The sequence below is a fragment of the Papilio machaon genome, chromosome 24 (genome assembly GCF_912999745.1).
Source record: "Papilio machaon chromosome 24, ilPapMach1.1, whole genome shotgun sequence".
Lineage (NCBI taxonomy): Eukaryota > Metazoa > Arthropoda > Insecta > Lepidoptera > Papilionidae > Papilio > Papilio machaon.
In genome coordinates this window covers 3,109,738-3,134,951 of record NC_060009.1, presented here as the reverse complement: position 1 = coordinate 3,134,951, position 25,214 = coordinate 3,109,738, and the positions used below count along the sequence as shown (strand labels likewise).

General features: G+C 31.1%; 3 protein-coding genes across 3 annotated transcripts; 1 reads left to right on the top strand and 2 right to left on the bottom strand.

Moving 5' to 3' along the window:
* Nucleotides 1–2,170: 2,170 nt before the first annotated feature.
* LOC123722374 (sideroflexin-1-like) lies at nucleotides 2,171–4,623 on the top strand. The gene is made up of 4 exons (XM_045683957.1): nucleotides 2,171–2,285; nucleotides 2,708–2,835; nucleotides 3,837–4,021; nucleotides 4,459–4,623. Exons 1-4 carry the CDS (start codon nucleotides 2,203–2,205, stop codon nucleotides 4,516–4,518), a joined length of 456 nt encoding a protein of 151 aa, XP_045539913.1. The 5' UTR covers nucleotides 2,171–2,202; the 3' UTR covers nucleotides 4,519–4,623.
* A 6,501-nt stretch (nucleotides 4,624–11,124) lies between these two features.
* LOC106720509 (zinc finger protein 616-like) lies at nucleotides 11,125–21,321 on the bottom strand. Its single transcript, XM_045683997.1, has 14 exons — nucleotides 21,110–21,321; nucleotides 20,896–21,030; nucleotides 20,047–20,664; nucleotides 19,575–19,708; nucleotides 18,804–19,134; nucleotides 17,919–18,052; nucleotides 16,982–17,056; nucleotides 16,455–16,584; nucleotides 15,756–15,892; nucleotides 15,146–15,248; nucleotides 14,105–14,218; nucleotides 13,187–13,300; nucleotides 12,702–12,832; nucleotides 11,125–11,464 (listed from the first exon to the last, which is right to left on the bottom strand). The coding sequence occupies exons 1-14, from the start codon at nucleotides 21,227–21,229 to the stop codon at nucleotides 11,347–11,349; spliced, it is 2,394 nt and encodes a 797-aa protein (XP_045539953.1). The 5' UTR covers nucleotides 21,230–21,321; the 3' UTR covers nucleotides 11,125–11,346.
* Nucleotides 21,209–25,181, bottom strand: LOC106720514 (snRNA-activating protein complex subunit 4). The gene is made up of 2 exons (XM_014515234.2): nucleotides 23,299–25,181; nucleotides 21,209–21,255 (listed from the first exon to the last, which is right to left on the bottom strand). Exons 1-2 carry the CDS (start codon nucleotides 25,067–25,069, stop codon nucleotides 21,251–21,253), a joined length of 1,776 nt encoding a protein of 591 aa, XP_014370720.2. The 5' UTR covers nucleotides 25,070–25,181; the 3' UTR covers nucleotides 21,209–21,250.
* Between the last annotated feature and the right edge of the window lie 33 nt (nucleotides 25,182–25,214).

The following is a 25,214-nucleotide window of genomic DNA, read 5'->3' as shown; positions in this document are numbered from 1 at the left end:
TGCATTGTTTAGCTAAGACTTTAATTATCTGTTATCTTATGGAGTTAAATTGAAAAACGTTGAACGAAAACAGTTATATAAAAAAAATCAAAAATTATCAAATAAAGGTAAACTTGCTGTTGCCCGCAACTCTGTCAAATTTCAGTAAGATCTGTTGATCTGTTTTGAAGATATGTATGTAGTAACAAATATCCATCCAAAAATAAGCATTTAGTAATATAAAGCACAATACAAATGTAGGATTACTTATGTGTTTGTGAATTGGATCAAAGTTATTTTTTTTTTTAATATAGATAGGTACTTAGTAAAAAAATACTATAACAAGTATTTTTATTGTCTTTATGTATATGTGTCTTTATGTATACTACTAGCTGTCGCCCGCGACTCCGTCCGCGTGGAATTAAAAAAAAATGTGTTCCTCCAGTATATGTTCTATATCTTCGAAGATACCTTCTAACAATAATCCATCCATCCTTCTATCTAAACATTCGCATTTATAATATTAGTAAGATTATGTTATTGCCTATATTTAAGTCTATTTAAGATAAAGCGTCAATAAACCTTAACAATGCTATAATAGAAAATTACAACAAATCATGACGAGCAACTTACAACTATGCAAATAAATCGCATAATCCGCACTATTTATACGTCATTCAATTTTAAACCATAATCCATTAACTTTAAGTTCATAATATAAAATCATCAAACATACGCAACATACGTAACAGCCAACGCCTACTTAACGAAAAAGTTTTGTAAACATACGCAAACCGGAAACTACTACGTATTGTTGTCTCAAATAATTCCAAAAGAATGACTGAGATAGATTATTATTTTGATTGTGTCAACAGTGTAAACCCACGGCTAGATTGTGATATGGGAAAGTAAACATCCTGATCCCGGTTATTTGATTCATTCATCTACATGGAAAATTATAGATTAGATAGTGTTAAAACATGCCTTAGATTTTGATGAATGGCTCGTCTTACTACGACTTAAAATGTCATAGCAACACGTATTTAAGATATGACTTTCTTACAAAAATTTAAACTAGTTAATGAGATATAGGAAAGTTTTTGTAAAGGATTGATTTTTTTAATATTAAGTAATATTATAAATGCGAAAGATTAGATGGTTGGATGGATAGATGTTTGTAAGAAGGTATCTCCGTAAAGGCTCAACGGATCTTGATGAAATTTGGCATAGATTTTGGCTGCTTATTTAAGTTTTTTTGTTAATTACGTGCTGACGCAGTTGCGGGCGACAGCTATTAACAAATACTTTTTAATGATTTTACGTTTTCACATTTTATTACGTCGTTTTTATAGATTAATAAAGTATATATTATTTATATTTGAAATTGTAACGAGGCGTCTTAACTTCGAGTTTACCGAATTGAATTTATACAATTCGGTAAACTCGAAGTTAAGACGCCTCGTTACAATTTCAAATATTCATCCCTTTTATTCTTTTTGAATAAAATAGAGACACCGAAATGTTTTAGTACAGTAAGGGAATGAACCATACACATTTGTCAATGTTTATAAAGTAAACTAATGAATCTGCTAATTTAGAGATGGCGAACCTTTACACATAATAGTGCCATTTTACTAAAGAATTGTTTAATGAGGTCATATACGTGCCATCAAATAATTTGCCTATGCGATTATTGTGAATATTTCGTAGCATAGGGATCCCAGTGATGGCTCCTCATAATACCAACTTCACACTTTTTTCATAGTGTTCTCCACCCCTGTCCTAATCAATTACATTATTTACAATAATAATAAATAATTTCTAGCAAATAATGTGTCATGTACATCTACACAAAGATTACAATTTCAAACAATTACATAAAAAACATGATGAAACAATTATCTTGTATATGCCAACTAGATAGTAACAAGCCTTCTAACATAACATAACATAACAGGGATTATGATAAGTGCCTACGTCATCTATACGTCACAGTTCCGCCCACATTTTTATATGTTTAGCGGATAAGATATTAGCAACATTCAAGGTCAATTTCTTTGTGATCTTTGGAAGTCATTGCAATTGAAAACATATAGGATTCTGTAAAAACTATGATTTTGTAAACGGAAGGAACAGTCAAGCGTTAAACGATCGCTAAGGGACACGCTTAGCTTAGATTCAATATGAAAAATATAAAAACACCCGCACTGTTATTTTTAGAACATGCCGCCAATATTCGCCCGCCTCGTGCCTTTCGCGGCTGTGTGCGGCGCAAACTTTATCAACATCCCTATGATGAGGAGCAAGTAAGTTCAATTTACATCTTTAACTGTTGGTTTTTCATAACAAAATATCTCTGTAAAATCCTTGTCACTATCTTTGACAAAACACAGATGACAATATATTTTAAGCGAGGATCTTGGTCTCAGAAACCCACGATAAATAAATCCTTCGTCGAAGATGAAAAGATAACAACCCATGAATGAATATTTTACCTTTGTTAATAATAATCATTAACTTAAACAAGATTCTACGAGTAGTCGGAGATAGACAGAAAAGAAGATGGAGAGAGGACGGAGGTATATATTTAGGCCTTTACTTGAATAAAATGCTCATATTTCAGATGAATCAATAGCCTAATGGTTTCGAAGTCTTGAGTTCTATTCCCGCCATATCACAAAGCCCAGCTTAACTTTACATATGTTAAGATTTAAAAAAAAATCCGTAGTGAGCTGATGGGTGGCACGCCTGTGTTCACGCCGTCGGGAGAACGCATCGGGGAGTCGAAACGTGCGGCGCAACTCGGCATCATGCTCGTCTGCATCTCACGCACGTTCATGGCTCTGCCCGGCATGAGTTAGTATTATTAAGAACGTGTTACACTGCACTAACATACAACGTGTTGCATAAAGTCATATCTGAGAGAAGACGCTGTCACAGACACAGAGTACATCTAATTTCAAATAGCCCTATTGAATTGTTGAACATTTTTTTACAGTATTGTTTTCTAAAGTTTTCACAGAGAAAACGACTAAGTTTTTAAAAGGATGTTTCGTTAGTGGAAATCTTCAATAACATGTTTCATATATTACGAAACGGAGAGTAGAACAACATATTTTTTTTTATTTCAACAAATAATAAATCGTAATAATTTCTAATTACTTTTGTTTTTTTAAAAAAAAGTATTTAATATTTTGTTAAATCTTTTTATGACAGTTCTAAGAGAAAATTCGAAAAAAAAACACAAATAATCTTTTCGCGTAACGAAAAAATGACATTTTAGATTTTACTGGAAAAAATAAAAAAATAAAGATGTTCAGTTTATGTTTTTTTTGTGTGACTTCAAAATATGTGATTTAATTTAATTAAAATGGAAGCGAAGGCCAATCTATCATAAGTTTCCTTTTCTATTATAAAACTTAATAAAGTAGTTATTAAATGTATTTAGATATATGTACATAAAGTATATACAAATTGTTTTTTTTTTTAGTATTTTAGCGAGTATATAATAACATAAAAATAGATACGAAAATACGCTAAAAGCCTTTTTTCACTATATCTAAGTAAAATGCATAATTAAATAACTTACTAATAAATTAACTGTCACATAAAACTTCCTGTCAATATAGTTAAAGTTTCACAACTTAATTGGAAATTGTAAAAAGATAGTAACGACTTTATTTATAAATAATAATAATAAATTCTAAGTAACTTATACAGGACTTGGACATTGAGAAAGAGGCTTTTATAGTAAAAAGTATTTGTAATTTTAAAATACGTACTATACTTTCTTTATATTTCCATGTATTTTTCTTAAATGTTCAAACGACTGAAATTTATATTTAACATATTTTCAGCGTTAACTCCTATATTAACAAACATGGCGACCAAACGTGGTCTATTCAACAAGTACCCGCTGGCGGTGATGCCGTTCCAGTTGGTGCTGGTGGGCATGTGTGTGACCTTCGCCACACCAATGTGCTGCGCCTTCTTCAACCAGCAGGCCACCATCAGTGTCTCCAAGCTGGAACCTCATCTGCAGGTGAGGATAAATTTAACGAAAAGACGACATATTTATTGATGTTTAACACTTTCTGTGCCAACGATTTTTTCAGTGAGGATATTTTGATAAAAAAAGTCGTAGAGACACAAACATTAAGAAAGGGATATCTTATAAAAAAAATATTCAACCAAGATCTATTGCTCAGTTCTGATCGTACTGTAACGAAAAGGATTTTAAATTTTGGGACTTAAACCTTGAAGGAAATGAAAGCTTTTAGGTTTCTTTCAAAGTGAGGGTATTACAAAAATAAATTTGATAGTTTTCATGTGAAATCAGTGTTAAATCTCTAAAATAGTTTAGTTACAAAATATCTTGTTTTATGGAATAATTATAAACCATTCGAAAAGAGTTCAAGGTTCCCAATATTTTTTACCTACCTACATAATTTTACATTAATTATTTTTTTTCAATTTCAGGAGATAATTATGAAAAAACATCCCGATGTATCGGAGGTGGTATTCAACAAGGGTTTATAAATAATTCCGAGATACCTTGTAGGGTAGTTTTGCTCTTGTTGCTAGAACAAATTATTTTGTAGGTAGTTTGAATTTTAGTGCAGTTATGTTTAAGTTATTAGTCAAATGATGTACTTTTTCAAATAGTTTAGTCAATTTTTGGATATATTTTTTAATAGGTTTTAGTTAATTGTGTATATTAATTTAAAATTTGTATGTTTGTTTTATTTGATGTCATATTATTGTACATATAATTTCCAAAATCAAACATTCCATAATAAAAGATCAAATATATATTTGTAATTTTGAAACTTTAGTTGTTATAATTATTTATTATATGTAATATAATGCGTGTGAAATAACATGAGAGTCTCGTAAAATACAATGTACAGTCAAATTCGTTCGCGGTGTTCTAGTTACAAAAAAAAAATTGCCGTTTCACTTCATAACTAATTTAAACTACGCCCCTTCCAAAATAAAGTGTCTAATCGACGTGTATTATCTCTATTGTACCCCCAGAATATAATACATTGTAAAACATGCTATTGTCATATTTACCGACTATCTTCTTTATGGTGGAAAAAATACCGACCCAATAGCATTTTTTTTCTATGGAATCGTTTGTTTCTGGGATTTTTTTTATTCTATTGGGCCTATTCTATTATTTTTCCGATTCTTTTTTTTTATTGGGCCGATTGAGTATTTACCTTGTCGAAAAAAAATCGTATCAGTAAGTTGATCTGCCTAACAGGAAAAATCTGGAACACAGTTTTTCTCGCTAATTTTTCTTTACTGTATACTGTTACGTAAATACATTGAATTTTCATGTTATTGTGCCCGTATAGTAGTTGTTTGTAATGCTCAATTTTTTAGATTTTTTTTTAGGTTGTGACTACAAAATGATCTGATTTTTATTATAACTCATGCGGTTGCTTTGATTATGAAATAAATGTGGATTTCACTGGTTTTTTACCTTTAATAATTTAATATTATTACAGGTTTTTTTTTTGTATGAAATACGAAGTTTTACTGTTGTATAAAGTTTTTTTAAAAAGACAAATAAAACTTTAAAAATGCCATTTATTTAGCTGTGATTAATATTTAACGGTTATTTATAATTTTGTATGTTTTTCGTTGATTTAGGTTCGTTACATCGTCGATTACGTTATTTATGAATGGTTATTTACGAACTCTATGTTTTTTTTGTTATTTTATATAAAATAACTTCTCTAAACGTTAATTGAAAGTAATTTGTTATTATTATTTTCATGAAATGATATTTTTCTTTATATTAAAAATATTTCATAGATAATGAAGTGTGTTTTAAATATATTAAACGTTGACAATAAAAACAATTGTGAAGTCGCCTTTATTTATGTTAAGCTACACTCGTACAAAATGTTTACAAAATAAACGTATACATATTACAATATGTTTTCTAAATTTTTTTTTACCCTTAAAAACTATTAATATATTAAAAGAAAATAACCTTAAAAAAATATATAAGTATATTTCATACTTATTACGAAGTATTACTACAAAAATATTGTTAGACACTGTTTGGTTAAACACGTGTTTTAACCCTTTGACCGCTACTGATTTTATTAACGTAAACTTGGTTATATGCATCACCACAATGATTTCGGTATAAGTACTTCATTATATATTGATAAAGATCGCATTTTGCAATCCTACGCATAGTAATGTTTTTTTTTTTATATTACAAAGTGGCAAACGAGCAAGCGGCCACATGAATTCGCCGAAATGTCGAAGCGACCGCTAGCGCGCAAATGCCCATAGACATTCGCAATCGCAGATGCGTTGCCTACCCTCGATCGACGAAGGAGGAGACGCACAAAAAAGAGAATATTTAACCTTCCTATGCATCTCCTCCTCCATCAAATCCATCTCCCCTTCTCATTCTTATAAGAAAAGGAGTAGGAAGGGAAAGATTCATTCGATAACTATGATGTCAAAAATTGCCGCCGGGTGCTAGTCATTGTATAAAAGGGTTGATGTATGTTTAAGCTAAAATGTATTTCAAAAGCTAAGTTTTTTTATGGTAAGGCTCTTGATGGTAATTTTTTTTTTCAATTCACTTCAATGTATAGAAATTTTCATATTACGGACAAAATCGTGAAACAATAACGCTTATCAAATAATTTGACAAACTTTGTTGGATAGAAATTACGAGCGTTTACAAATCGCTTGAGCGCTGTCAAACATTGCAATGTGAGAACTTATAATTTTCTATCATTAATCAATATTAGTATTATTATAGGTTAGAACAGTGATTATCAAACTTATTTCTTTTACCGCCCCCTTTGAAAATCAATTATATTTCAGCGCCCCCCATTTTTTATTCACCCCTAAAACTTAAAAACCACAATTTCATTACTTTAATTTCAACGCCCCAATTTTTGGGCCCCTTAACGCCCCCTTCTAGGTTTCAAATTCCCCCAAGGGGGCGTTATAGCCCACTTTGGGAAACACTGGGTAAGAATTCACAAACTAGAATAAATTTAACTCACTTTGGGTGACGTAAAACTTGTATTAACAAATATTTTTAAAATGTCTGTGAGAGAGGGCAATATGGATTAATACTCTAAAATTTTCACTAGAGTTCTTAGAGTAAGATGGCACATCAAAATAAAATATGTTTCCAGCGTTAACACCGATTCTAACGAACATAGCGACGAAGCGTGGCATGTTCTGCAAGAGACCTATGATGGTGATCCCCTTCCAACTGGGTCTGGTGGGCCTCTGTGTGGTATTTGCCACACCTCTCTGTTGCGCGCTGTTCGAGCAGCAAGCGTCCATCGGAGTCGACAAGATCGAATCCAACTTACAGGTATACACAATCCTAATTACAACCCTAACCTGACATTAAGCGAACCGATCCCTAAACATAATTATTATATAAACTACCTTCCAATTAAAGTCCGGTTAAAATCGGTCCAGTCGTTGCGGAGATTACCCGGAACTAACTAGGATTTAACAGATTTTTATTGGGCATGTAATATTGTGACGTCATAGCCCTCAAATCGAAAAATATTAAAAGAAGATATTTCAAGCATTTCCGTGTTTAATAAATATGTTTACGCAAAATAATATGCCTATTTGTTTTTTTAATCTGTAGTTTTGTAACAATTTTTGACAGTTCGAGGTCATTGACCCGCACAGAGACAATTTAAAAATGATGATGTTTTATGTTACAGAGTATCGTGAAGAGGAAATGCCCTTCATGTAAAGTTGTTGTTTTCAACAAAGGTTTATAACAAATAATCTCTATAACAAACATTTTGATAGTATTAATTTTTCTTTGATGTGACGATACTTTTTACAAAATTATATGAATACCTAATACATAATAATTTAACAAAACTGTAATTTTAAATTATTTATTTAAGTTATTAAAGAATATGGACTGTATTTATTATCATTAAAAATTAAGTGTTTTTGTAAATTTTATGTTTGTTCTTTTGTTTATAATGTAAATTTTATATATTGTTTTTGTTTACATTGTTCGTTTTTTTTTGTAATAGTGCGGTATTTTTCTTTGTAACTTATTAAAGTTTTATATTTTTGTATAAATTTTTATAACCTCAAATTTGTATTCGACACAGTAGAACTCCTAATAAAATAACAGGTTTTAAAAAAATGAATTACGATAATTAATTTGCATTTTGTTTACTTAACTATTACAGAAACAAAAACTAATAGTTGCAATAGTTATTACAGTCATCACAAATGTGTCAAAATAAATTATTGCATAGCTTTATATGTGTTTTATTTATGACGATTCATAATACCTACGAGGTTGAAAGGTTTAACCTATCGCGGTTAAAGGGTTAACTTCAAAGACTATAATAAGTGTAGTTAACTCAATCTACTAGCAGTTAATTTGCCGCAAAAAACAAGTTCAGAAGACTGCGGCGCCGACGCTTGAGATCAATCCGAAAATTATTTTCATTACTTTGTATGAAACGGAATACAATAATAATTTATTCAATCCATTTCCATCAATTTCCATCTTCAGAAATATATGAACATAATTAAAAATTGGTAGTTAAAAATGCCGCGGATAAGTAAAAATGATTCGAGATCGAGTCGTTAGATTTACATGTTGTGTAATCTATATATTGAAAAGTAAGTCTTGTTAGTTACACTAACACAAAAAACGCTGAACCGATCTGATTGAAAATTGGTGGTGAGATTGCTTAGAACTAGGAGACGGACATAGGATATTTATCCCGTTTCCTTTTTTTAATTCCGCATGGAGGGAGTCGCGGACAAAAGCCAGTATATCAATAAATTATATCGAATAAGACTTACCACCACGATGTCCTTGCGTTGCCTTACTCTGTTGTATGCAAACTTTTTTTACAACACTTCACTTAAGCACGTTAATATTTTTTAATTTAATTGAAAAATTAACCAATACGAACTGCGAACAGATGCGAACAGACGCGACCAAACGGTTCCACGACTAGCAGGCGACTGGACAAATGTCCCGCTTCTTTAGTTAAAACTTTCGAAGTACCCTCATTTGTGAGAAAAATACTAAAACTAAAAATAGTAATGCGGTACTTTATTTTTCTGCTACCCAAATTTTAGTAGCTTGTTATTAAATAAAACATTCAATATTAGGAGAAAAATTTATGAATACTAATGAAAGCAAACAAATTGTGTCGTTGAATAAAATAAACCAAAATTCACAATAGTTTTAAAAAGCAAACATTATGCAGCTTAAAAATAATACTTTACTAAACATTACAGCTAAATATCTAAATTAACCAAATCCCTTACCGTAAGTTTAAACACTTGAACAAAACATCTCATATTCTCATTAAAAAAAAAGGATATATGTTTTTGTACATGTGTTTCGGCAATGGATTAAAGTAATAATTAATTATTATTTTAATATTACACAAAATCATATCATAGAAACTTACAAATCTTTATTACATTTTAAACCAAATTTAAATTCATAGATATATAATCTATAATTAATTAACAATGGTAGACGTCAGTAACAACATCTGTTGCACGAATTGTCCTCGCTCAGTGAAATACCACGACCTTACAGAAGACAGGCGTCAAGTGGAAGTAATTCCACGTACAGTCTGATGAGTGTGATGATGGAGGACTAATTTTAGTTCTCTTTCCCTTATCACCCCTTATAAGGAAAGGATGGGAAGGGGAAGTGGATTTGATGGAGCAGGAGATGCATAGGAAGGTTAAGGAGGAGACGCACAAAAAGAGAATATTTTTTGTGCGTCTCCTCCTCCGTCGATTGAGGGTAGGCAACGCATCTGCAATTGAGAATGTCTATTGTCAGCAGTCGCTTCGCCATTTTGGCGAATTCATGTGGTCGCTTGCTCGTTTGCCATTATGTAATATAAAAAAAAAATCTATAGATACCTAATCCAAACTACAAAAGTGAGGTTGAAAATATATCCATCTATAGGTTACAAATCTATAAATACAGTATTATTATAAATACAAAATTCTAGTTATCAATCATTATAATTTTTTATTCTAAGTTAATACAAATGAAAAATAAACTATATTAATTATATCTAATACGTAAAACTAAATTTTTAATAATTCCGTCTGAGTTTTTTTTTTACCGAAAAGCAACTTTAATATACAAGAAAAAATTAAGCAGTTGTAAAATATTTAACGCAACAATTCAATACAAGAATTCATTGATATAATTTGATAAAAGCCATATACATTATATAATTTCCTGCATAAGGAGCAAGTGTTTTTTATTTATTTAAATTTAACACAATATTGATATTGTGAAATATATATAAAATACTCTTATTAAGCCTATTTTATGTCTTTTCATTAACTTTTTTTTTGTTCAATATTGTATTATTTAATTTCATATAGTTATAATATACATGAAATTAAAAATAAACAATTAACTTCATATATCAGATTTTTTTACAATATTAATATTGTTAGAAGTTACTTTTCTTTCTTCTTCTGAGAAAGAATATGGAGAAGATAAGAGTTTAGTCTACGTAAGCGCTGAAAGCAAAAATGTCCCTATTTTTCGCAACGAATTTTGAAGCTACTAGTCTACTAGTCTTCTAGTTATTTAAAAAAAAAAACAAAAAAACAGGACCCATCTGCAAGCATTTCCTTTCGATTAAAATATTTTTTATCAAAATCGGAGCACCAGGGGCGGAGCTTCGGGGTAACATACATAAAAAAAAATACAGCCCGAATTGATAACCTCCTTCTTTTTGAAGTTGGCTAAAAAATGAGATTGAGGGTAATATAGGGTATATAGTTTTTCAAACATTACATAAGTCGGTGTTCAGAACACAGTGTTATATGTAGCGAGGTAAACAATGATGTGAAGGGAATCACTGCGCAGGCGCATATGACCTTAAATAGCTAAAATATTTGAAAAGTCAAATACGAAGTTATCCATCGCAACATGCACATATCTGGGAAAATTAAAGATATGTGTGAAGTCAATTCAGTAACGGGCCTGAGTTGTTGACTATGGCCTAGTCATCCCTAATATAGGGTAGGCTTCGAGGCATGTACGTCGATAGATGGGGTTGCAATGGGGATGCCCCCCCCCCCCATAGAGAAAGGAAAAAATATAAAATAGGTATATAAACTATTTTTAAATACTTCCACATAGATAACTCAAAAACTACTTGTCACTTTCTTCCATTCTCTAGCTAATAAGCATTATAAAATATAGGAAAAAACTTTTTTTTTGCATAAAAAAAAGATTTTTCCTACCTTTCCCCTCTAGATTTAAGCTAGTCCCTTAGTGGTGATGTATACTGAGATGATGATGATGATGATGATACAAAGTTATTCATCATTATAAGAGATATAAGCATGCAGATAGTCCACATTGTCGAGCTCCACTTTCTGCGGCACAGGCGCAGGTAGCGGCAGCGATGGCGCCTCCACCTCGCGACGACGTTTCCTACATAAATAAATACATCTTACTAATATTATAAATACCAAAGTTTAGAAATTTTAGATGGATGTATGGATGTTTGTTTGAAGGTATCTCCGGAATGGCTTAACAGATCTTGATGAAATTTGGCTAGTATAGAAGAACACTTAGGGTTAATTTTTACGTTTTTTTCTTGATATCGCGCGGACAGAGTCGCGATCGATAACTAGTTTTATTAATATAACATTGTATAATAATATGGATTGTATGAAAGTGTATGACAGCTGATAGAGATGTATATTATAAGTATAGTATATTCAAGCTGAAGGGAAAAAGGGCAAGTTGATAATGGTACAAAAAAAATGTGAGCCATCATGGTTAGCCTGGCAGATGTGAAACATCGTGTGTGTACAAGTAATATGTATAAAATATTAAATATTATAATTAAATAAATAATAATGATAATGATAATAAATAATATTAAATAATTAAATATTATTAAACTAAACACATAAAATATACATATGTATACCTCAGTATAGCGTGGCGACGGGTCGCCATGGCAAGCGTCGCCACGCCAACAATTCGGTTTACAAGTGATCCTATAGATGTTTTACATCAAAAGGGTCGGTTGTATTGTTGGTATATTTTTTGAGTATGTGTTGGGGATTGTCTATTACGCAGAATTGTTTTTTTTTTATAGTTTTTGTGTTTTTCCTTCCTTTCAGAATGCTTGTTTTTTTACATTATTATTGTTTGCTTTCTGAATGGATTAAATGAATTTATTATTATTATTATTGTACAATGTGGGTTGGGCTGCTGTTAGAGATCACTTTCACAGAAGGGTACAACATATAAGAAATTATTTGCTCTTCCTATGCATCCCCTTCTCTGTCAAATACACTTTCCCCTTACAATTCTTTACTTATAAGAAAAAAGAGGGAAGGGAAATATGATTCACTATGATTTTTATTGTGTCTGACTCAATCTTATATATATAAAAGAAAGTGGTGTTAGTTACACTATTTATAACTCAAGAACGGCTGAATCGATTTAACTGAAAATTGGTGGGCAGGTAGCTTAGAACCAGGAAACGGACATATGATAGTTTTTACCCCGTTTTCTATTTTTTATTCCGCGCGGACGCAGTCGCGGGTAAAAGCTAGTTTTAGAATAAAATAGTGTAGTTTTAATGCAATCGTACTTTATCATTTAAGGGTTGTTTTATGATGAAGGTGTATATGAGACAGGGTGGACAGTATACCTGTTCTTCTTATCCCAGGGTGCGTATGGTATCTTGAGATGTACAGTCTGTATGTGCAGCTTCACAGCACTACTCTGTGTAAAACGTCTGCTACACAACTGACACTGGTACCGCTTCTCACCGGTGTGCACCTGTTTATATATTTATTTTTTATTTATATAGTAAATTAGGTTCCTTTTTTTCTTTTATTTCATATATTAGGAGAGAAAAACTAACATTTTGTTTTGCATATCAGTATGGTCAGTTGCGAAATATTACTAAATATACTACAGATTAACAAAAAAAAACACTTTATTTTATATACAAATTTATATAAAGCCATAACAACGACTGTTATGTCGATTTATTCATGAGTCATAACACATTTAATTATATGTTTATTTTTTTGTGACATTAATTTAATAAATAAGAAAGATGTTTAAATAATTTAACAAAAAAAGGTAATATTTAGTGTACTGTATGTATGTATGTATGTATGTACTTACAACAAGATGCCTGTCCCTGTTACTGGGCATACTGAAGCGCCTGTCGCAGTGAGGACATTGGTATGGCTTCTCATTTGTATGTACACGCATGTGCACCATCAGGTTGGCATATTGCTGTGGAAACGCACATTCAAACATGTTGAAATACAAGTTAGAGTTGAAACAAATGTTATAATTGATGTTTCTAAAGAAAAAAATTGTTATTGTGAGAAAACTATAAAATATAGATATATGCTATCGCGGACTTTTATTTAGCAAATTTAAAGAGCTACAATTCTTCCATACATCATTTTTATGTAGGTCATATAGTTTAGCCTACGTAAGCGCTGAAAGCAAAAATGTCCTAAATTTTCGCAACACATTTTGAAGCTTAATTCAAAATCTACTAGTCTTCTAGTTATTTTAAAAAATAATCAAAAAAATGGGACCCATCTGCAAGCACTACCTTTCGATTGAAATATTTTTAATCTAAATCGGACCACCAGGGGCGGAGCTTCGCAGTAGCATACATAAAAAAAAATAAAGTCGAATTGATAACCTCCTTCTTTTTGAAGTCGGCTAAAAATATATCATAATTTTTACAATAGAAAAATATTTAATAAACTTCTAACGATGAAGTAAAACATCGTGATGCTGCACATATCTGAGAAGAAATTTTAAGATATGTATGAAGTCAACCCGCACTTAGGACAGTTTATTTATTACACAACCAATAGGAGGGCAATTTTGTTCGCGTACATTAAAAAATAATTATTACATGAAGTTTTATTTAGTTTAAAAAAAATTAAATTCTTTGTTTCAAAATGTAACCAATAGATGGCGCTATTTGGATGAGTTAGCGCCATCTATTGAGAAATATAGAGCCTCAGTAGGTTTGTGACTTTTAAATAAATTTTATAAGATATAGATAATATTTACCCTAGTTTTGTGTCCGCAGACGTCGCACATGTACCGCTTGAGATAATCAACGCCGGGATGCTGCGCCTCGTAGTGTTTGCGAGCCGCCACGTCGTTGTGCAGACATTCGCCGCACTACATACATACACATACAACAATTTTAATCATATCATACATGAAAAAGTTTGGATGGATGGATGTTTATCTCGTAAATACATGCATCTCAAGGAAATTATAATTAAAGCGTTGGATAAAAACGGTTCTAATTTTTTTGGATATGATTTTCAATGATGGTTGGTGATTATTGAATTACAATACAAATAAAATTGTTACTTTCTATTCCAACTTTTGATGTGAAACATCTATAGGATCACTTGTAAACCGAATTGTTGGCGTGGCGACGCTTGCCGTGGCGACGGGTCGCCACGCTATATTAAGGTATACATATATATATTTTATGTGTAGTAGAGTGTACGCTGAGGTATAAATTATTATTATTATCATTATTATCATCATTATTATTATTATAATTATCATTATCATTATTATTTATTTAATTATAATATTTAATATTTTATGCATATTACTTGTACACACACGATGTTTCACATCTGCCAGGCGTCCCATGACGGCTCACAAGTTTTATTTTTTGCAGAATCAAACAAAGAATAACATTAAACCAAACATCTCAGTATTGCCTTTTTCACTATTAATCGTATAATAGATAGTCAATTAAGTATAATTTAACTGTCATACAAAAAAATACTACATAGACATGAGTTTACAAACTAATCATTATAAAATGGACAAATAGACATAGATGTAGAACATAATCTGAAAGAATACATAAGCTAGTAATTAAGTTTTTTTAAGACCTGGGGCGATAGCAAGTACTACACACTACGAATTTATACTCCACAAACATCCCTACATATTGAACCACATTGAATTAGAACAGAACTCCCTACATATTGTCTATCATTCGTCATATTTAAATTAACTCTCTTATATCTTCCATACAATCCATACATAATTTATAATGTATGGATGGATATGACTCACAACTTCACATCTGGTGACAGTTGGCACGCCGTTGTTGATGATGAGAGATGTGTCGCGTCGAGTCACACGACGTCTCTTTGTCACGCCATTTTGATTGATCGACCTGGAATTAAATTAAAAAAATAATAATAAAATGTTTTCCTTTTTTTATAATATTTATTTTATTTTTTATTTATTTATTTGAACAAATCACTTATTATAGGATGCACTAAATTAATATAATATATTATCTATGTATTGACTATTAGTAATACATTTCTAATGCAATAACAGTTGCCCACGATTTCGTTGACGAATAATAAATATAGTCTATGTCATCCAGTAATAATGTAACTTTCCAACTGTGAAATAATTTTTCAAATAATTTCAATAGTTCCGGAGCTTATTCAATAAAAAAAAAATTAAAACTTCTTTCTTCATATTATTAACATAGATAAACATATGATAGAAGGCAATTATCACCATTTTTTTTTGATAACACATTCGTACATGGCGGGATACGAACCCAGGACCTGTAGATTGCAAGTCAAGTGCTTAACCCCTGAGCCACCAACGCTCTTAAATAGATAATATTGTGCATATTTTTAAGCAATGAAAACTGTTTACTTACAAATTAGTACTGGAATGATTCTTGGAGCTACCAAAGTGTGTGGTGTAGGCCTCTTGGTTCTTGAAACAGATGTTACAGTCTGCGCAGTACAATGGATCGTTCACATCTATCTTCACATCTTCACTTACTTCTATCTCCTATTAACAATCAAACTAATCAATTTTTTTGGTATATATATTTTAATAAACGTAAATATACCATTGGTTAGGTTGGATTTTTTTTTAATATTTTCAATAATAAATCAGAAGTTGTAAAACAGGGATTCCCAAAGGGGTCAATATCGAACTTAAAGCATTGCTAATTCTCACTCAGTCTTCTATTGACCTAAGTCAGAATGAAAAAAAATAACAATAATTGATCTTAAAAGTAGATAATTTGGCCATGGGGGGTATATGGTAACAGTTCATTTTGGAAAAGGAGGTCACTTGTTCAAAATAGTTTGCGGATACCTGTTGTAAAAGTTAGTGAATTTAAATACGGAATAAAAAAAAAATTATGCCAAAGAGGGAAGAGACGAATGCGAGTTGCTCGTCGTAAAGTGGCAGGCGCGTTTCACAACAGCGAATTGGCGCGAACAGAAATTTTATAACCATACTTATTTAAACAATCGTTTACTGAAATTTTCTTAAATTAATTCTACACAGAGACCTTACATACTTAGTGAAGTGCTATGATAAGTAGTTAATATCATAAACTCACCTCATTACTATGTGCAATTCTCTTATGACAATATAATCCAGTCTCACTGACAAAGCTGTGTCCGCACAATTCACATATATTTGTTGACGGATGCTTTATTCTTATATGAGTTAAACGTGTTGATGATTTCCTGAAAATATAAATTACAATATCTTGTTATATCTAAATGTTTTGAGCAAACTATATATTTTATTCTAAAACTAGTAAATAACTTAAATATTTTTTTATAACTAGGTCATAGTCAACCTCGCTAGCCCAGTGCGGGTTGACTTCATACACATCTTTGAATTTCTTCTCAGATATGTGCAGCATCACGATGTGTTCCTTCATCGGAGGAACGTCAGATAAATGTACATATGTAAAACGAAAATCTAAAAATACATTGGCACATGTCGGGATTCGAACCCATGACTTGCAGATTAAAAGTCAACCGCGTAACCCCTGAACCACTGACACTTGTTTAATATAGTAATTAGAGATAATCCTAACAGATAAGTAAAGAAACTATATTATGACAATGCACTCACTTGAACACTTTGTCACAATGTTGACATTTATATGTCACATTCTTATGCCATCTGTAATGCAAGTGTGCTTGACCTCTGGAACATAAAATACATAAAGTTATCAAAACTATTTCTACATAATGTACCTCTCACAAATAACTATTTCCACATTATTTGTGATAAATAAAAAAATACAATATGATGATAATCTCATTTCTTATTTAACACAAAACCCACATATCTTCCTATCTTTCAATTAATTTAACACATTGTTGACCGGCAATTTTACTGAAAATCAATCAGATAAAGAATCCGCATATAACTCATTGAAAGATTTCGTCATCGTTTTTTTAATTTTTTTTAATTATTAAATATTTTTTCAACAAAAGATCTGGCTGGTGTTACAAGCGAGAGAAACAGTTTGTGTTATACTGACTAACAATAGCACTGTATGCTCACCAACAGAGACAACAACAGCGATGCGTAAAAAAGCGCATCACAAGTTAACTTGTGACCGGTCAACAAAGTGTTAAGATTTTATTTATTACTAGCTATCGCCCGCGACTCCGTCCGCGCGCAGTTAAATAAAAACTAAATGGGAGGGGATATGAAAAATAGATGTTGACCGATTCTCAGACCTACTGAATATGCTCACAAAATTTCATGAGAATCGGTCAAGCCGTTTCGGAGGAGTACGGGAACGAACATTGTGACACCAAAATTTTATATATTAGATAGTTTTAATACAGTTGTGACATTAAATAACAAAAGAAACCCACTATCACAGTCGAACCTGGATAACTGATAAACAGGATTATCTCTATAACCTATGTATCTCGCTTTTGGAAGTCATCCTTCGGAACTAGACAACAACTCTCGCTTATAAAGGTCTCACTTACAGTTCTCACTTATCCAGGTTCGACTGTATTTTTTTTACTTTATAAACAGTAAAACTTACTTGTTATAGCAAACATAACTGCACATTTGACAGGAATATTTATACAAATGAGTAATGTTCATGTGTTTGTACATCTTCCTTAAATCCTTGAAGTACAACTTGCACACATCACATTGGTAGTCGCCGGAGAAAGCCTGCAATAAAATCTCCTATATTAATAATGGGAACACTTTTTTTAAACTTTTCAAGTTGTATATTATTTCAGATATATTTTAACTTGTATAAAAACATTACTGTCTTTGTTTTTCATACTCGCCACAAAAATAAATTAACATTTACTGGAATCTAGAATTAAAATGTTAAATGAAAGTCCCTACTATATGGCTGTAAAAATTTTTAACCACTTACTTAAAGAAATAAAAGAAGAAATTGAATTCATTAAATTTAAAAGAAAATTAAAACATTTTCCAATAAAGAAATGTTTTAATAAGAAGAATACTTTAAAAAAATCAAAAAAATAAAATTTAACCTTCGACTAAACCATTTGAATTCACAATCAATATTAATTTAATTTCACTTTATCATTTTGTAATTACAATAATTACTGTTAGATTACAAAGTAGCGTAATCACAGACTTCTCCTATGACATTTACTAGTTTACAAAGATCACAGGTTTTGTTTTGAAACATTTTATAAATTAAATTTACGAAATAACTAACAAACTAACATCTTTAATATGTACATACTAGCTTTTTCCCGCGACACCGTCCGCGCAGAATAAAAAATAGAAAACGGGGTAAAAATTATCCTATGTCCTATTCCTGGTTCTAAGCTACCTGCCCACCAATTTTCAGTCAAATCGATTCAGCCGTTCTTGAGTTATAAATAGTGTAACTAACACGACTTTCTTTTATATATATAGATATAGAACAGATAATATTTACCGGATTATGTTTCTTCATATGTTTATTATATGTAACAATCTCACGGAAACCTTTATAGCACAAATTACATTTGAATTTTGCTTCCAAATAATTCATACTAGTTTGTCTTGCTTCCACAATCTGGTACTGCTCTTCATGAGTCACAGGAGAATATACCAAGAAGTCATCAGGTAACTTTGTGATTCTCCGTACTGGACGGAGTGATACCACACCCTTGTGTCTCTTCCCACCTCGGTTACTCAACCAAGTAGGTCTAGTTTCGTACCAGTTAAAGTCTTTAGAGGTCCCTTTTTGTAAATGTGTCCAAATGAAATGTTGCTTAGCTGAAGTTCTGAAAAATAAATATACTATAGGGCTGCACTCAAAGTTATTTAATGGTTATTAAAAGTCGTTAATTGTAGTTCACTTCTAGTGACCACTTAAAGTAGGAATAAAAAAAAATAACTTTAGTAGTAGCCTATGTGTTCTTCCAAACTATGTTCTACATCTATATTCTATTCGAGATATATCCATACATCAAAACTTTCACATTTATAGTACTAGCTGTCGTCCGCGACTCCGTCCGCACGAAATTAAAAAAAAAACTTATTAATTGGTCTATGTGTTCTTCCAGACTATGTTCTACATATGTGCCAAATTTCATCAAGATCCCTTTAGCCATTTCAGAGATACATTCAAAGAAACATCCATCCATCCATATAAACATTTGAATTTATAATATTAGTAAACTTAAAAAAAAAACATGTGTATAGGATAATAAATACAACTTACCTATCAAAACTAACTTCGGGACATTTTCTACATATATATTTATACATATGTTTTTCGGTCATATGAGTTTTTAAAAGAAATTCAGTTTTGTAATAATAATTACATAACTCACAGCAATATGTACCACTTATATGCTGAAAAAATAAACATTAATATTGAAATTTATATACTATTTGTCAAATATAACAATTGCTACCTAATTTTAAAAACTAATGTGGACTGAGTCTATAATTTTTTGCTAAGCAACCTCATTACCCATTTAATTCCAGTATATAATACATGAACATAAACATTGAATGTACTTGAACCTGGAGTCTACAGGACCAAGATATATATCTCTCTTATAGAGATTCTCTCTAACTTTAATTTCTCGGTTATGGAGGTCCATTGGAAAAGGACAACAACTCTAGCTTATAGAGATTTCTCGCTTATCCAGGCTCAACTGTATTTAGCTTAAAAAATCATAACAAACCTTATCATGCATTCTCATATGTGCTATCAATCTATTTTCACTAAAGAATGATTTTGTACATATGTTACAAGAATATTTTCCAAAACTGAACATTTTGTACACTTCTACAGCAGCCTTTGCTTCATTCATAGTAATTGGTACTACACTAGCATACTCCTCGTCCAAATTACAGCCGTCTACCTCTTCATCCTCATTTTTTATTTCACCATTATCTTTAGCCTCTTCAACGTAATCATTATTATCACTTTCTGGGTTACTAGCATAGTACTCTTGGTATACATTCTCATCATTTGAATACTCCACTTCTTGTGGTAGTGTTTGATTGAAATCATCAGACTCTTTAATATTCTCTGATAGAGGCATACTAACATCTTGATCTGTCTTTTCTTCATCTATTTCAGCTTTAATAGTAACATTTTTGGGGATCTCAAATTTGACTGTATCCGTTGTACTGTGATGCATGATCGGTACTTCACCTTTTACATCACTGAAGCGGTTGTGCTTTACCCATCGAAACTTTACTTGCTCGTAATGTGTTCGATTACTTTCTAAGTAAGACAGGGATGGCTCGACATTTAATAATTTACGATCAATGACTTCAATAGCGGCTTTAGTTACCTGAAATTAAGAAAATATAGAGTAATTTAAAAGAATAATAGTAAACTTATGTTTTAACCAGACTATTTCCTTTCCTCTCTATGACAAAAGATGACAGAAAAATCTAAAAGAAAGGGTGCACCTTAGCTGAAAATTTTATCTTTCATTTGGTTGGCTGAAAATCATTATAATTCAGGTAACCTTTTTTATTGTTATTACCTATAATTACCATTAAAAACAAAATAATCTTACTTGTTTTCTGTTGTCAAGAAGTTGCTTGAGAGCATAATGGGTTCTCTGGCATTTATTTCTAAATTTTATGAAACGCTTTACGTAGGCGAAACACTCGTAACAAAGGTACCCAGGGAAGCCATCTCCCTTTTGTGTCTACGAACAGAAAAAGCTTTTAGTAAATAAACAAAACACTGTTTTACATCAACTTCAAAATCATAAACAAATCAGTTACTCGTAATCCTGATACTATGTTGTATTCGACTCTTAACCCGACATCCATTTCATAGAATTTCACGCCAATGGAGTCCGTGTCCGTAGTCAAACATATTGCACAAGCTTTTAAATCCATCATTTTGTAATTATTGTAATATTATCAATCTGAATCAAAAACACTTTCTATAATCATTTTACCGCTCAAACTTATTTTTCAAAGAGTATATATCTTAAAACGTTTATTAGAAAAATACAAGCGAACATCAATCCTTAAACCAAAGAGTATATGAGAATTTTGTAAAACACGTCACGACGAAAAAGATGGCGACAAAAACCATAGTGTTCATCCCAATTAAACACAGATAAACGAAAGTGTTCGCTAAAAATCTCGTATGATTTTTAAAATTTGAAAATAATTTACAGTTTAGAGTAAACAAGTAAAGCCGAAACTTAATAAATAAAAACAGAAATTTTGACATTTAAAACGTATAACGTTGATTAAAAGGGACTAAAGTGATTGGTAGTTCCCATTAAAAATGACAAAACAAATTATTACAGAGAGAATCCTTCCCCAGTTAGTGCTTATATAAGTCTCAAGCCTACAATTTAAAAGAACTATAAAATTATGTTAATTATACAAGTGATATATTCCAAACAATGTTATTCATCAATTTTAAATTTATATCTACCCTCATACATTTAGTTGGACCTGCCAAACCTGCCAATTTTAGAGTAAGAGAATTAAAGGATGACGATAAGTTTTTGTGCAAGCATTTTGGCAGAGACACTGCAGTGTTTGGCAATATAATCAAACAATTAAATATTATCCATCTAATATCACAATTTATTTTCTTTACATTGATATTATAATTAATACAAACTAACACAAGTGATTTTGTGATGTTATAAAAACATTTTATCACAGTATTTGTAGTCAATGAATCATGCAGTGTATATACTGAGTCTACTCCGAAAGCATCACAAATGTTGATTACTGCTTATTTATTTAAAAGCTTGTTTAATAGGAACTAGCTACTTATAATACATGTACATGTTTTATGGTTTCAAAATATTTCTAAAACATAACAAAAAGTTTTTCGTAATTTTAATAAGATACATGTTTCCACTGCATTTCAACACATAAACATATGGAGAAAAAAATAGTTTTGGCACCCTATTATAACTATATTGGCTAGCAACATAATGATTTTCTAACGTAACAAATTATATACTTACCATTACTTTCGCTACATACAATTTTCTCAGTCTTAAGTTTAATACAAGTATTTATGGCTAACAAGCAATCTTAAGTCTTAAATCTAATCCATCTTATACAAGAGAGTAATCAAAACTAAATGCAATTTTAATGAAAGTAGAAGTATAAATTATTAATTGTGATCAGTTTTTGTGTTAGTATTTTACTAAATGAAAGTTTGTCTATCCATCCATTGCAATTAATTTATACATAAATATGTATCAACTTTAATAGTACAAGTTTTACCATGATTTGGTACCTCCCTTACTTTCAAATGTCAAGTAAAAAGAATAGAAATGGTGTTGGCCTAAATTCAAATTATTCAATCGTCTTTGTTATATTATCAAATTGTTATAACAAAAATTTTAAATTTCTTTTCATGTGCTAACACTATCAAATCGATTTTTCAGTACAAGTGTTATCCGATTTTAATTTATCTTTGTGATTTTGTTCTGTGTCTTCAGTATGATTACGGGTCAAGATTGGCAGCTTATCCGCAATAGAATTAGGTATATCATTTTTCTCTGTAGAGTCACAAATACTATGCATTGGCTTGCTCAAATTAAAAATATTCTCATCTACCTGGTTCAAATGAGGGGATTCATTTGAAAGTAGCATGGGCCACAAAAACAGTGAATTAAATCTTTCCAGTAAGTGAAAGAAATGTTCCTTTAATAAAGCATTTTTTCTTATTAGTACATTTAAATTAATATCGCACGCTTTATTCTTTTTATTTTCTGATACCCATGCCATTAATTGTCTACAGCCAGTAATAGTTGCATAATGAGGTGGCAAAACATATTCTAAAGTGTCTAATGTGTTTGTCCCAAATATATCTGGAATGTTATTTACAACCAATTTTTCACGGTCTTTTTTTGAATATGATTTCTTTTTCACTAGACACACTTCTTGCTCGCCTTCAATTAAGTCAGGAAAACTTTTAACATACTCACTATTTGCCAGCTTGCTTTTGTCCAACTTAGATTTAAATAAAATGAGCAACTTCTTTATGTTTGTTGCATTTAAATTTTGAGGTGAAATACTAACATCTTCTAAGAATTCCAATACTTCATTTTGTGTTTGTTGTAGTTTTTTAACTTCTTCAACTTTTGTGATTTGATTAACTAATGTTGCCATAATACCATCTTCAATAACATTTTCTGGTGAATTGATTGTTATTTTTTTGCATTTGCGTTCTTCCACTTCTGATTTAATTCGGTTCTTTAGATTTTCAATTGCCTTGTGCAAATTGTTATCGGAAGGTTGTCCATGACCTAATCGTCGTGCTGCTCGCCTGGGTGCTCTTGAAACATCACTATTAGGATTAAGTTTCATCCATTTTAATAGTGTCATATGTCTACTTCTTATGTGCATTCTATCTTTACCAGGGAAATATTTAGTCAGGTCAGAATATACCGTAGGTGTTTTTTTGTTTGCTAGTAATTGAATAAGTTTATTATCCTCCTCTACTGTCCACACTGTTGAAATTCTTTGCTTGGCTAAGATTTGATACCGGATACGCAATTGTCCTAATGACCGGCCAGGTAAGTAATTTGTCATTCTTTTGAAGTCAAGTCCAAATTGGTCTGCACATGTCAGAATCACTGTGTCCTCTTCAGGTAAAAATCTTCCTTTCCTTTGCTCGATTAGTCTATTATATTTGTTGTAAACCTGTATTTTAGTTCTATTTTCCATTGATGTTGCCACTTTACCCCAAGGAATGTACTTATCTTCTCTATAATAATCTATTAATCTCTTCAAATACTCCTCTTCTTCTTTTGTCCATTTTTGACCAGTGAATGTGTTGTTCATGTTTGTACGGAAATAAACAAAACACTGATAGCCAGTACGTTTTGTCCCCAGTCTTGTAGCAATATCTTCCCAATTTTGAAAGTTATTACTGAAAGCAATTTTCTGTAATGATGTATGCTCATTTTTAGACCAAGCACTTTTATTAATATTGGGATGTAAAAACAATTTCCATAGAGCTTCATATTCGTGTGCAGAATGGCGATTATTTAGCTTATTAGCTATACAGTCCCAATCATAATCCTCATTTATTGGTAATGCTGATTGCTTCAATGTCATTTTGTTAATAAGAACAATTTCATGTTTTAAGGCTTCTATTTTTCTATCAATTTTAATATTAGGTTGTATCTTCTTTTCACGATTTAACTCTGTTATCTTTGTCTCAACTTTTTTCCTGAGGATATCCAGGGAGACCCTATGAATCATAGTAAGAAATTGACTCTTGTCTCTGACAGTCCAGCCAGGGACCGGACTTATTGTTGAGAAGTTATACATTCCGTTATTCAACATAGTAATAGTGTCTTTATTGTGAGGAGGTGTAAAATTAGATTTATCTTTAAAATATGGTTTTCCACAGCTTACATATCTAAATGATTCATTTTTGTCAAAAAACTTATTTCTCTTATATTTAGATTCAATACTTTTTAATTTATGATTGCATTCGTTTAATCGTAACATAAGGATTTTTTCCAGTCCATGTAACTTTTCGTCGGCTAACCTGTTCAGTGATAATGCTTCGTCTATTTTTGTATAAACTGGTTCAGCAGTGTCGGCGTTGATATATGGAGAAGTAATTTGTGACGTTGATGCAGTACTTGGTGGGCCAATAAAGTCCAAAACCGAACTAAGCTCTTGTAAATCTGATACTTCAACATCATCATCACTGTGTTCAAAATTAAAGTCTTTAAAACTCATTGTTATAACTTATAAACGAAGATCACCAGAATCCCAAACACCTAATTAATTGCTATATCGTTATTTGCACCATATAAGTCGCGCGTAAAAGTATATATTTAAATACACGATTTGCGAGATTCAAAATGTATGTGTTATGTGTATG